Source organism: Peromyscus maniculatus, chromosome 4 (genome assembly GCF_049852395.1).
Source record: "Peromyscus maniculatus bairdii isolate BWxNUB_F1_BW_parent chromosome 4, HU_Pman_BW_mat_3.1, whole genome shotgun sequence".
In the NCBI taxonomy this organism is placed as follows: domain Eukaryota; kingdom Metazoa; phylum Chordata; class Mammalia; order Rodentia; family Cricetidae; genus Peromyscus; species Peromyscus maniculatus.
The window spans coordinates 20132530-20146703 of NC_134855.1; the positions used below are offsets into that span (position 1 = coordinate 20132530).

Below are 14174 nucleotides of genomic sequence, written 5' to 3' on the forward strand. Positions count from 1 at the left end.
AATGATATACATATAATATGCATGTGTTATTTATACACACCCCCACACACAAACACACAAATACACATGGTTTTGACTTTTGAAATTTCTTCTGCATTTTTTCTAAGCCCTGGACTATTTCTCAATGGTATTCCTGTGTATCATATATTTGCTTTTGTTCTGGACTTGTTATCTGAGTGTGTTTATGTAGTAAAGATAGAAATGCTGTATGTTTGGCTATGGAGCACTTATTGATTGATTGATTTAGTAAGTGAGTTAGTTAGTTTATTCACTATTGTTTCTAATCAAGAGTATTCTTAAAATGAAATGTTAGGAAGAATTTCTAGCCAACATCTTTTAGGATATGAGCTTTCAAGAACTCATCATTTAGCACCTAGAATCACTGTATTTGCAGATTCTACTTGAATTCTCCTACACATGGCCCCAGCTTGACTTGCGGGGAAGTAAAAAAAAAAAAAAAAAAAAAAAACATAAGCAGGGAGGCTATTGCTACCTGCTATGTCCTTTGTGTTTTATGCATGGCTCACGTATCATCTATTAGAATCCAGGAATCTCTTTCACACAATAATGTTATGTGGTAACCAAAATGAAATCCCAGAATCTTTGCTACTTTTTGCACAATGATAATGGGTGGTTTTAGATATTGAATTTCTATTTTTTTTTTATTTATTTTCATTTTTGACATGCCAGGTTGGTCCAGGACTATCATGTGTGTGCCTCCTAAGTATTAGGATACACACTGGGGAGCACACCTGTCTGACCTTTATGTGAGATCTGAACTCTGATCCTTGCAATTGGTAGCAAGTGCTTTACACTGAGCCTTTCCCCTAACCTCTTAGCTACTGAGCTTTGATTTGCAATGTCTCCATGGCTTATGGTTTCATTAGTCCATTTTATGACTAACCCAAAAATTTCAGATGTGACCAGTAATTATATCATAAAGGAACCACAATGTTCAGTGTGAACTGCCACATTTATACAGGACCCATGTCAATGGAAGAAAAGTTACTATTCTGCAACCAATGCTCATTATTAAGGAAACTAAGTTCCATGTGATAATATGGACAAGATAGAAGCTTGGAGTGTGTGATTTTTTTTGCCAGAACTAACTAAGCAATGTCGAATCAGGGGACAGTATCATTTACAGCGGTGTCCAAGTTTATTGCCTGTAGACTTAGCCACTTTTGAAAGAACAATGAGAAGAAGCAAACATACTGAGCATAACATAAAAGGCCAATAAATATCTCATTCAATAAACTCACTTAGCATTCTTTCTATGGCTGGCTAAAATCTCTATGAAAGATTTTTAAACCTGAATTTCCACTTAAGATTCATAAATATAAAAACAGTGTCATATAGCCGGGCGGTGGTGGCACACGCCTTTAATCCCAGCACTCGGGAGGCAGAGCCAGGTGGATCTCTGTGAGTTCGAGGCCAGCCTGGACTACCAAGTGAGTCCCAGGAAAGGCGCAAAGCTACACAGAGAAACCCTGTCTCGAAAAACCAAAAAAAAAAAAAAAAAAAAAAAAAAAAAAAAAAAAAAAAAAAAAAAAAAAAAAAACAGTGTCATATGTACAAAAGAGCAATGCTGAAAAGAATCTGGGCTTAGAGTTAATGCATAAAATAATTTGTTGCCTGACTTTTTGGAATTTAATGAGATTGCTGTTACTACACTAAGAGACTGTCTCCAGGGGCCGTAGAAATCCTTTAGAAAGGCAGCTTCACTTTAACTAGATCAGCAGCTGATTCTCTTCTCTTACTGTTCATGAGCATGAGTACGCATAATGAAATTTCAGCAAACAATATAGATGTGTACCAAGAAAGGAAAATGAACATTTACTTAAAGCTCCACGTATATCATTTTTATCCAGTGATTAATGTGGATATGGAGAGTACTTGGTTGAGCACAGCAATGAATTGCTTCCTGGACATTAGCAAGTGCTGGAATTTTATACTTTATTGAAGAGCTATGTTTTAAACCATGAATTGGAGAACATCCACAAAATGTATAATTCTGTCACGAGGACAACATGGTCTGAGCAATAAGAAACTGACAAAGTAATAAATAATCATTTAGTTTAATCACGTTCAGAAATGGCACAGCATGAATTATGACTTGCCTGGTGTAAAATGTCATTTTTCATGCTTCTTGTGAAAATTGATGTTAGAGAAGAATATCAGAAAGCCCATGTCTGACTCTCCCGAACAGAAGAACATCAAGGATTTATTCTAGAGTTGTTTCTTAAACCTAGAAGGATGATTGCCAGAAATAATATCCAGAACCCCATGAAATAAAATAAGCAGCTCTCTAAGCTATATTATTTTATTTTAATTTAGTTTTGTATCTTCCCATATATTTTTATTCATTTTAATGTGTGTGTGTGTGTGTGTGTGTGTGTGTGTGTGTGTGTGTGTACTAGCATCCGCCAAAAAGTCCAGAAGCAAGCACTCTTTGTTGAAGAACTCGTCCTCGAACTCTTCACCTTGTATTTTGATCTCAGCTAAACAAAAAAAAAAAAATGTACCACACATCCTTGACCCAGGGATGTGGACCAAAAGGAAAATTGAAAACTGTAGCTAATTGGATATTGTCCTATCACAGAGGCACATGAGAGGAGAAAGTGGACTATTCAGCTATGTTTTTTTTCTTTATATCATAGAGAAATGACCTTTTATTAGATAGAATGGTCTTCTGAGCAGCCAGCCTATGTTGTACATAACCTTCTGTGAGGTTCTATGCACCGAAGGACATAAATAATCATTTAAATGGGGCTTCTGAACTTTTCTATTGCCTTAAACTTTTTACTACACATTACATGCATATGTACGAGGGCATGGGGCTTGTCACAGTGGAACAGACAAATGGCTCCACACAGAGGAGCACTATTTGTCACAAAGGGCTATATCTGGTATTCCAGAAGGTGGCAAGGATCACAGAGGGCCATAGGCACATGACGGTGCATTGCTAGCCTCTGCTTTACTGTTATTTTGTTAACTGTAAGTTGCTTTTCTGGAAATGACACACAGTGGAGAGATTGTCCTACTCTTTCAAACATCTGCAGAACAGTTAAAGAATTGTCTTCTTCACTCCAGCTGAAACGATCAGGTAACTTATACAATAAAATTCATCATTTTAAGGACTGATTTGCATTAGGGGCTCATTTATAATCTAATTTTCAATTTTATATTTTATGCTTCTTTTTATAATTTTCATGAGAAATACAAATGCAACCTGTAATTGGTCAACTCTATTTTTCTTTGGTTCTCAGAGGTAGCAAGTGCCAATTTGTTATGCAACCACAGACACCAATTTAGTCTTAAGAGGATTTGGTCATAATGGACAAGAGTCTCAAGAATAAAGCATGGGATCTTCTTTCATTCCTCCAAACAGCATTAGAATTCATTTCTAACCAATTGTGTAACATGCTTATGTTATCTGTTGGGAGTATGCGTTTTGTGTTCCACTGCTTTAAATTGCAAGTTCCTTGAGGAAAAAATATCCTTGGTGTTAAGTCTAGCTTAACTATCTCCCATCCATTTGGTGTCAATTCAGTGAGAATGACTGAAACCAGGATGGCCAAGATGCATTGGTTGCAATATCCCTCATCATGTTTGTCAAACTCAGATTGCTTACATAATTCAGTTGACCCATCACATCTATAAGCTAGCCTAAACTAATCAGAATCCCAAAGCAATCAGCACCAAGGACTGGTTAATGGAATGATGCTGATTTCTACCTTGCGCTGAACTCTCTAAAAGCTATGATTTCATTTAGCATCTTTCTTTATTAGCACTTTCTAGCTAACATAGGCTTCACTATCAGTTATTATCCCTCAAAAATATTATTTATGAATGTTAATTTAGGAACATTCCTAATAAGTAGAAATATATGATGAATTCTACTTATTTATATTATTAGGTAAGTAAGAATTGAAATGATATATACGAAGACACCTTGTATTCCTTCAAAGAGGAGTGACTGTGCTGTGCTTCAAAGAAGCTCAGGCAGTCTGCATGCAGTGTTTATAAAGAGTAGAATTTAAGCAGGCAAGTACAACAAGTAATTCTGAAATAAGGGCATATTGACTGATTTGACATTTTTCAGTGTGAACAGGATAGGCAAAATCTTCTCTTTTCCCTTTACTGCATTTGTGTTGCCTCATCTATGAATTACAGGTACTAGAAAGAGATCAACACTCCAGAAAACGTTTCTTCTAGTTCTCCTGTGTATGATCACATGATCATACTGGCAATACTTGAAAATGATTCTCCTAGCATCAGGTTTGAAATCAACGTTGTGTATAATATATTTTCTTTACAAGCCAAAATGAACTTTTATTTTTGCAGAGCTAGGAGACAATGTTTGGAGGTATTAGAAATAAACATGTGTATCTTTCTATTGTGTTGATCCTTGTAGTTAAGCTTGTAGTCTGGGAAATTCTAAGTGCTGCTGGAGTATGTTCTCAGCTAGAGTTCATTTTAAGACAGTTGTATCTCTAGCTTTCAAGGATCTACTGAGCATGTTTTGTGATTATGTGATTGGTTAGTTTGGCAGTTGTGGCAAGAGAAAACCACATAAGACAGAGTATCGGATCAAAGTCCAGAGTCACAACAACGACAGGCTTCTAGTCACTATTGGAGAAATAAATAATATTCAGAACTATTTATAGTTTTAAAAACAGTGGCAGAGCCATTTCTAATATAGTATATCACCCAACAGAAGCCTCTTTCTTATTTTACTATGATATTTAAATACAGTTCGTCTTGGTGATATAAGTGAAAAGGGCAAGCGATGAAGTGCGTAATATCTACCTATGAAGTAGAACAACCAGGAAAGTATGTGAGTAAATAAAGGTAAATTGATATGTTTGTAGGGTGGGGAAGGGTGACATTTGTCATTTAGTGGGTGATACACAAGGCATGACTAAGCTTGCTTCATCTATACCTAACACAAGTAATAATAAGGATATGTGTTTCTTCTTGTATTTAGGCTTACACCAAAGAAAATAGGCCTAGAAAAGGATGAAACACACATTAAACAATTTATATGTATAGGTATAATTTACTAAAGTAAAAATGAAGATCCTGACAAGGATTTGCTTCTTGTGTTCACAGATAGTACTTAGCTTTTGTCTTTTTCTTACCCCAGTTCATATTTTCTTTTTTGCTCATCATTCTTTTGCCATATGAATCTAGATTTTTCTTCTCTCTATTCCTTCATATTTACTCTATTCTACAATAATATTATATTTTAAACTATCAACCTTTTCATATTCATACTAATATAGATATAACTCAAAAGTTATCCATAGAGTCTAAATTGAGCATAGGAATGAAGAAAACAGGAAATATAATAATAATCATATAATTATGATTCCCTAATGCCAATTTAGGAGCTCATTAGAAAGTTTCAAGCTTAAGTGCCATTTTGATGTTAGCATCTGATAAATACACCTCCCCATGATTTCCTAAAGGCTCACAAGGTCACCAGTATCTCTGAAATTCTAGGGTCCTGATCGTTCTATAGATAGTGTCCTAAGAGAACTTTAGTTTTGTTTGATACACAGAAGTGGAGTTTTAAAGATTCATCCAGGACATATTCAAAGATTTAACTAGAAACTGAGGAAGTCTGCCTGTACTAGGGTAAGAAGGAGGACCTTAAATCTATATCTAGCAAAATCAAAACACAGGTGTACTCAGTGCTATTTCCCATCTTTGAGAGAAATTCTATTAATGGATCACAGGGAATAGCATCATTGATGGTACTTTAAATGGTGTGTGTTTGTGTGTGTGTGTTTGTGTGTGTGTTAGTCTATCTTTTTAATATCTCAGAATTATTAATTTAGGCCAGCAGAAATCTCAGCAATATAATAGAAAAACAATGCTAAATTAATTCTTGTAAAAAATTTATACTGTCAAATGTACCAATTAGGCACACTTTGTCTCCCAAAAATATTGATAAAATTAAGATTAGCAAACCATGTGAGAGAATTCCAGCTGTTCAAAGCTATGCCTGCTATCTGTCTGTTGGTAAATGATAGACCTTGATAATATCCTCATAACTAGCAACACAATAAGAGCCAAACATAATACCCAGAACAAAGAGAGAGAAGCCTTCATCTAATGACTCAAGAATACAATGGGATTTGTCCTCCATACAATCTTGAAATGGAGGCATGTGTAATTCTAGAAAGAATTTAGTGGTATTTTTTGAAGTCAATATTTTTGAAGGGAAATTTTGCCTAGCCAAGACTTAATGTACTAAGGAATTTCTTCTCCCATAAAAAGGCAAAGGTAGGACATTTGTAACACACTAGTAATCAATTCTATATAGAGTATATATGTGTGTAGAATATGTAAGGAGAGAAGATATATATTCGTGTCTGTATTTTGTCTTTGAAGATGTCACTTTAATATATTTCCCAATATTAGTAATTGTTAATAAATAATGGACTATTAAAGTCTTGAATACTAAGATACACAACCAGCAGAACTCTGCTCTAGGACTAAAATATGTAAAACTTAAATTTAATTAGCTACATATGTAGGGGAAGTATATATTGCAATGCTAGGAATCAAGCCAAGGACTTCACACACTGGCTACCACTCTGCTACTGAGCTGTATCTCAGTGCCCCCTTCAATGTTGATAATTCAAAATAATGTTGGTTAGAAACATTACATTGTAATAGAAAGGCCTGAAAATGAGAATGATAAAGAGAATAATAGGAAGAAGCTAAAGTCCTCATTTTAAATAATTGGAATTTATAATACTGATATTCAATGTACTGGCTTGAATTCCTCATTTTGGGACTGGAAGTTTTATGCCAAATGCCTCAAGATGTAACACAAATTGAATGTGGGCCATATGGGAAAGTACAGAAGGAATTGAAAACAGTGAAAAAGACACAAATATCTTTATCAATATATCATAAATGTCTCCAGTCATCAAACATGAGATGACTTAAAATTCAGTTCTTAAGGGTCATGTTTACAGTGAGTATTTAATTAAATGAGAAGATGCTTATGTTCATGGTAAGCAAAAATAAACCTAAAATAATAGATATGGAAGTGTGAGCCAGGGCTGAAAAATAGAGATACAATGTAATAGAGAATCCAGCCTCAAAATGGAATGATCCTGTGTCTGCCTTCTGTAGACCCAGAGTTCCTCCCTCATCAATCTGGAGACTCACTAGACAGATACTTCACCCATTCTGGATTTTCAATTTGCAGACTGCAGATCTTAAGGCTTATCAACTTCTGATAAGTTATCAGTGAACTTTTTATTATACTCCTGTCATCTTTCTGCATGTGTATGTACATACATACATACATGCATACATGCATACATAAATCCTATTGTATTTCTTTCTCACGAGAGCCTTGAGCCACAATTTGAAATTCAAGTCCTTCCAGAAATTTCTATTTAGCTCTCAATACATGCATATGATTGTGGCTGCTACTGTGTTTAGGGGATAGAACTTGAGGCATGAAACTTTCCAGATTCACTCTGGAATAATAAGCACTGTAAATTGAAGGATATGATGAAACTAATAAAGGTGTCTTCAGTACAAGTCAATCAATCCAGTTAATTCACTGTTTTTATGGTCTATAGATTCCTTAGAAGCCCCTTTGGGGCATTATTCTCTGTTCTTTACCTCCAAATACAGATATCTGAGCTGCCAATTCATTTGAAATCATTTCAGGGCTAACCTGTGCACCAAAGACAATGAGTTGTCAGCTGAAACTGCTACCATGGAGCTTTGTATGACAAGAAGTATTTTCTCCTTTGGCATAGATATTGAAATTGTCTATTCACCTGCACAGCAGGAAAGGATGTTATATAGCACATTGTCACTATCATTAATGTATGCATACTAGATATTGAGTTACCTAATACAGACTATGATTATACCTAAGCAGTTACACAGATTTCTCATTCCAGTTGTGATTTCAGTTCTGTTGATACTCATTCTGATCTTCACAAAAATCCATATACACAGTGAGTGACAGAAGAAAAGGAGCTTACACGTGCAAGTTGTACCATTTTCATCCAAAAGTTGATTATCAGCACAAGCACATACGCGGCCTGCTGGGATAGCCAGGCAGAGTGTACCACAGCCCCCATTGTTTATGCGACACATATTGTCACCTGCAGAAAAAAGAAAGAAAGAAAGAAAGGAAATTATCACAGAACTTTGATTTTAACAAAGCTGCACTGCTGTGGGATGGTCTGTATGTCAAATGTGTTGCTCTGATTGGTCAATAAATAAAACACTGATTCGCCAGTAGCCAGACAGGAGGTATAGGTGGGTCTAACAGAGAGGAGAATTGAGAGAACAGGAAGGTGAAGGGAGACACTGCCAGCCACCACCATGACAAGCAGCATGTGAAGATGCCGGTAAGCCACGAGCCACGTGGCAAGGTATAGATTTATAGAAATGGATTAATTTAAGATTTAAGAACTAGATAGCTAGAAGTCTGAGCCATTAGGGCAAACAGTTTAAATAATATAAGTGTCTGTGTGTTTAGTTTATAAGTGGGCTGTTAGACTGCTGGGGCTTGTTGGGACCCGGAGAGAAAACTCTCCAGCTACGCTGAAGGCCATGCAACTTACAAAATACAGTTTACTTTTAAGGCCGTGTGACACAAGCTACCTTTTAACTCTCTGTCCTTGTTTATCTACCCCCCAACTGCACGAATTACAGGCATATACCTCCAAATTTAGCTTTCAAGAATACTTTCTTGCTGGGTGGTGGTGGTGGTGGTGGTGGCGGCGGCGGCGGCGGCGGCGGCGGCGGCAGTGGCGCATGCCTTTAATCCCAGCACTCGGGAGGCAGAGCCAGGTGGATCTCTGTGAGTTCTAGGCCAGCCTGGTCTCCAAGGCAAGTTCCAGGAAAGGCTCAAAGCTACACAGAGAAATCCTGTCTTGAAAAAACCAAAAAAAAAAAAAAAACCCCCAAAAAAGAATATTTTCTCTCCTTGAGATATATGTGGGAATATTGTGTGTACAGATAAGTTATATATCGTTCGCCTTTGTTGATATAGTCAACATTTTCCCTTAACAGAAACTATTTTCAGAAACATTTGAAAATATATAATGCTTTGATAGGTAAGAAGAATATGTGAGCTGGTTGAAGAAGGACATTGGGCCAGGTAACCATTTTCTAGGTACCAGGAGCAAGGAGGAAGGTAGTCTTTTGTCTGTCATCAATAGTTCTCCAGATTATGTTCATAGCAGTGTGGCATGGTGTTTGGAAAGTAGAGCATGTGTCCGAGAATGTAGATGTAGACTACCATTGCACAAACAAGCATGTGGGACAGTGACTTGTTCTCCAGTGGGGTGAGTACACTGGCATATCATTGTGCTGAGGACCCCAAGAAAGGTGGGATACTGGGAAAACTCACAGCACAGACGTGCCAAGTTCTGGACTAGAGACTTAGGGAGCAGAGACACTAATGGAAGAAATTCATAAATATATGTGAGGAGTCCATGTTGAATCATAGATGACACCAAAGACATATTAGAAGAGCTTGGAGATAACAGTTTTTATGGACATGTAGCTAAAACAATGCAAGTTTAGATAATCACAAATATGACATTTATTCTTGCAAGATGTCCATTGAGAAAATGTATTAATCCAGGTGTCATGGCTTTTGCCTCTAAATGTGACTCTCAGGGCGTTGAGATAAGAGGGTTGCTGTGAGTTCCAGGCCAGTCTGGGTAACAGAACAAGTCCAAGGAGAGCAGAGGCTAAAGAGTGGCAGTCCAGAAAGAAAGACAGAAACAGATGGACAGAAACATATATATATATATATATATATATATATATATATATATATATATAGAGAGAGAGAGAGAGAGAGAGAGAGAGAGAGAGACAGAGAGAGACAGAGACAGAGACAGAGAGACAGAGACAGAGAGAGGTGTAAGGGGGAGGAAAGGAACAAGAAAAGAAGGCGAGAGCTTGCTTAGCTTTACATCTATCTTTACAGAGAGAAGTACAAAACTCCAGAAGCACTCTGATAATACCGAGTGCTTCTCTAATAATAATCAGGTCACTTTAAAGCATGCTAATTTCAGTGTTATAAATTAATGAAATGTTTTATTATTTTAGAAGTAAAACAGTAAAATGAGGAGTCTTTATTTGCTTGGGCCATAAATAATAAACTGCTATGAGTAAATTGATAGTTACTACACAGATGCCAATACTGCAGACTGAAACCACGGATGAAGTTATTTTTACACGCTGTAGACCAGAGGGATTGGAGCATTACAGGGAGATAATTCCTTCACAATGGTTCTTAATACTATAAATTCCTACATATTATTTTGTATGTCTCAGATCAGAAGAAATAATCTAGAGTTTATTATCAATTCTTTTCATTTTCTGAACAATACATTTAATTCATTATAAGCGTAATAATCTAAAATATGCTTCAAAACTAAGATAGCAAATAATACAAGGAATGATCTAAATTTCTAAACTTGGAGGGTAATGAAAAATTACCTCATTTTTTTTCTAATAGGGAATGTGGAAATGTTTATGTTGCTCACAGATGCCAACATATATATTCCATGATTATGGGATAATATGTAAAACTTTGGAGGACACTCAGGTACCCTTTCTGTGTTCACAATATGTGCAGCACTAAACTGCATATTCAACTTTGAGTAGTATCCAGATTTTAAAAAATTAGAAGTATTTCACAATATTTGGGGGCATATATAACTGAAACAGTAAGAAATAAGAAACTGTTGACTATAATGCATCAGGTTACATAATGTTTCTAAGATATATGCTAAATATATAAATCAATGGCATGACATTTATTCCTATTGATTAAAAATTTCCATATTCTGAAATAAATTAGCATCATTTAAAGTTTAAAATATATTTCCTTATTTGAATACAACATTCTGAAAAGGAAGAATTAGTATTTGTACTGCCATAACAGAAATCACTAAACTAAATTACCATGAATAATTCCACATATCTTATTGGAAGAGCCCATACATTTTCCAATTTCATTTTAAGAATATATTCCCATCAGAGCTCATGTGATAGTGTTTCTTTGAAGTTATATCTTTTAAATGTATTTCATAAAATTATCTGCAGAATGTTACTATTTTTCAAACACAGTATCAATAATTACCTATAAATTCCATGGATTAGGTCAGTAACATCTTAATAGTCACAGTACACAAAATCCATATTGCATTCTTCTCATAGCTGGTTACCCCATATTTACATTCAATTTAATCTAATTATAGTTACAATAATAATTTGATTTGATTTTATAACAGTTGCAAGAAGGATCACTCAATAATTAAGTGTCCAAATGGTGTTTTTTATATCTAACAATGAGAAATAATCAATCGTTATTAAAATTATTTTGTCTAATAATCTTTATCATTACTAATAAAAATTTAAACATTTTGTATTTAAATCCATGGTTTTATTTAATTTACTTTTATAAGTAAAAATAAAATCCAATCAACAAAGAAAAGAAATAATAACTTACCAAATATTACTATAACATGTACTTCTAAACTAACTTTGGAAGCAAATATATTTAAATATTCAAAAATGAAATACAAATGCATTAATAAAAATTATAACTGTCAAGTCCAAGTGAGTTTCTTTGAAGCCCAAAACTCTGTCTTTTCTTCCCACTCATGGTTCTTCCAGAATTAGAGGTACCATGAATTATGTGTGTCGCAGAGAATTTTTGATAAATAATTGAATGAATGGAACTTTGAGTTAGCAATGTGAATTACAGAGCAACTGTTTTCAGCAGTGTAAAGACAAGTGTGATCACAGGGGTAGTTGTGGGTACAGGTATGAGCATGGGGACAGATGCAGGTACGGGTGTGAGTTCAAAGACCTTATAGATGCAGGTGTGGTACAGAGATAGATAGAAACACAAGTATGAGTGCATGGAATGCAGATATAGGTATGAGGCATGGATAGATGCTGCAGTTACAGGTATGAGTTAAAAGTATATGATAAACATATCTTTTTATGTCTGAGTGCATAGAGAGGTGTAGAATCAAGTGTCAGGCATGGATATATCTAGACATATGTCAGTTCAGACACACATGTAGACACAGGTTTGAGAGCATACATAGGTGTAGATTCAGGAGTAAGTGAATGGAATGATGATGATAAAGATGTGAATACATAGATGGAAAAATGTGAATATGCAGACAGATACAAAACAGTTTTATCATGATGAAAGGCCTCCTCATCCTCATTTTAATTTACTGACCCAGCTGTGCTCAGTGACTATACTGTCTATTTGGGGAAAAAAAGTTCAAGGTATATTACAGCCTCCATCAGACAATAATTAAGACACATATGATACATAAAACATTTGACAGCCCTGTATTAATACCTGAATGTCATAAACCTCAGTTATTTAGTCCCCAACAAATGTTTATTTCCAGCAGGTGGTAGAATATGTTTCCAGTACAAAACAATCTGTCTGCGTTATTTTTCTCTGGGTTTGATTTTTTTTTTTTAAATAATAGAAAACATAAATCTTGCCTTCTATAATCTTCCAGGGCTGTTCATTTTTTCAGTATTCTGTCATATGTGAATTTTCAAGTACCTGTACCACATATGGAAAAATTCTGATATTTGGATTTTGTTTATATATGTAGTGGAGTGTTATTCTAATTTATAAGTTAGACGATATCCTGGACACTGTTTTTACTCCAAACATCAGATAAGAACCAACTGCCTGAGGCCCTGGTATCAGATCTGTCTTGCATTCAATATTTGATAATTTCAGAAAGATGAATAAACAGTTGGTCTGTAAAAAGGATAAAGTGACCCATACCTTTCATTTCCTTTAAGAATTTTATTTTCACTATATTATTCTTATATTTAGTTTCATTTGGAATTACTTTGTAGTACTGTATGTGTATGTGATGATATTAAGTTAAAAAAGTAGAAGAATCTAGACAGTATTTTTAAATAATTTCTGTGATAATTATCTCAAAAATTGGAAATATGGGGAGAGATAAATGTGAATCTGGTCCTGTTACAAACCTCAGACTTACTAAATCCACATTTACACACAACAAAAACACTGATATGTCTGGAATGCTGGAGATAGGACTTCAGGTCTCTGGCTGCTGAAATCTACATAGGGAGTCAAGTGGAGTTTTATATTAAAACAATGTGAATGAGAAATTTACTGTTGATATAACTACAATGAAAACAGGTGTTCTATCTAAACTTAGTGGTATACATCTTAATCCAGCACTTTCCAGGTACAGGCAGAAAGATTAAATGTTCAAACTCAACCTCATCTACAGAATGAGTTTAAGGCCAACCTGAGTTACAAGAGATCCTATCTCGAAATAAACAAACATGACAACAATGATTAAACAAACAAAATCACAACAACCACTTTTTAGACAAGAACTAAAACACATGTTCTAGCCCAGAGTAATGATTCATGTTTTTAATTACAGGCTTAGGCTGGAGGATCTCAAGTTCAGGGATAGCCAAGCTACATACTGAAAAAACAAACAAACAAACAAATGACCCAGAGACTGAAGTATTGGTTGCACAAGCACAAAACCTGAGTTTGAAGTCCCAGTAAACACATAAAAAGCCAATCCTGGTGGCCTGTTATGGAACCACTAAGGGAAAGGCACAGGGACATTAGGATCCTGGGGGGCTTCCCTAGTTACCAACCTAGGAATTGGAACTGGAGATCAACACAACATAATTAATTACAAAGTCTCAGTGAGAGACTCATGGTGATATTTTATTTGTGCTGAAATGTGATTTTATTTGTATGTTAATAAATAAATGTGCCTAGGGGGTCAGAGCTAATAACAAGCCATTTAGCAGAAAAGTCTGTCAGTGGTAGCACACGCTCTTAATCCCAATCACATGACAGGCAGATCTTGTGTGTTCAAGGATACAGCCAGAATGGAGACACATGCCTTTAATCTCAATACCAACCATAGAGACCTGGAGGTCTGTATAGACAGGCAGTGACAAGGAGGTTATGTGGTTGGGTTTACAACCAATGAGAAGGCAGAACAGAAAGTCAACAAAAAGACAGACACACAGGAAGTTGGTCTCTTTCTCATAGGAAGGACAGCAGTGACAGCAAGGGGTAAGAAGGCAGTCATGGTCTCAGCTCTTAGCTA

At 35.5% G+C, this 14174-nt stretch overlaps 1 protein-coding gene across 1 annotated transcript in view; it reads right to left on the reverse strand.

Moving 5' to 3' along the window:
• Lrp1b (LDL receptor related protein 1B) overlaps positions 1-14174 on the reverse strand; it is a 1955528-nt gene that overhangs the window by 800908 nt on the left and 1140446 nt on the right. Inside the window, exon 15 of the mRNA XM_042275227.2 lies at positions 8028-8150. Coding sequence (XP_042131161.1) covers positions 8028-8150 — 123 coding nt within the window. The remainder of the gene's footprint in view (positions 1-8027; positions 8151-14174) is intronic.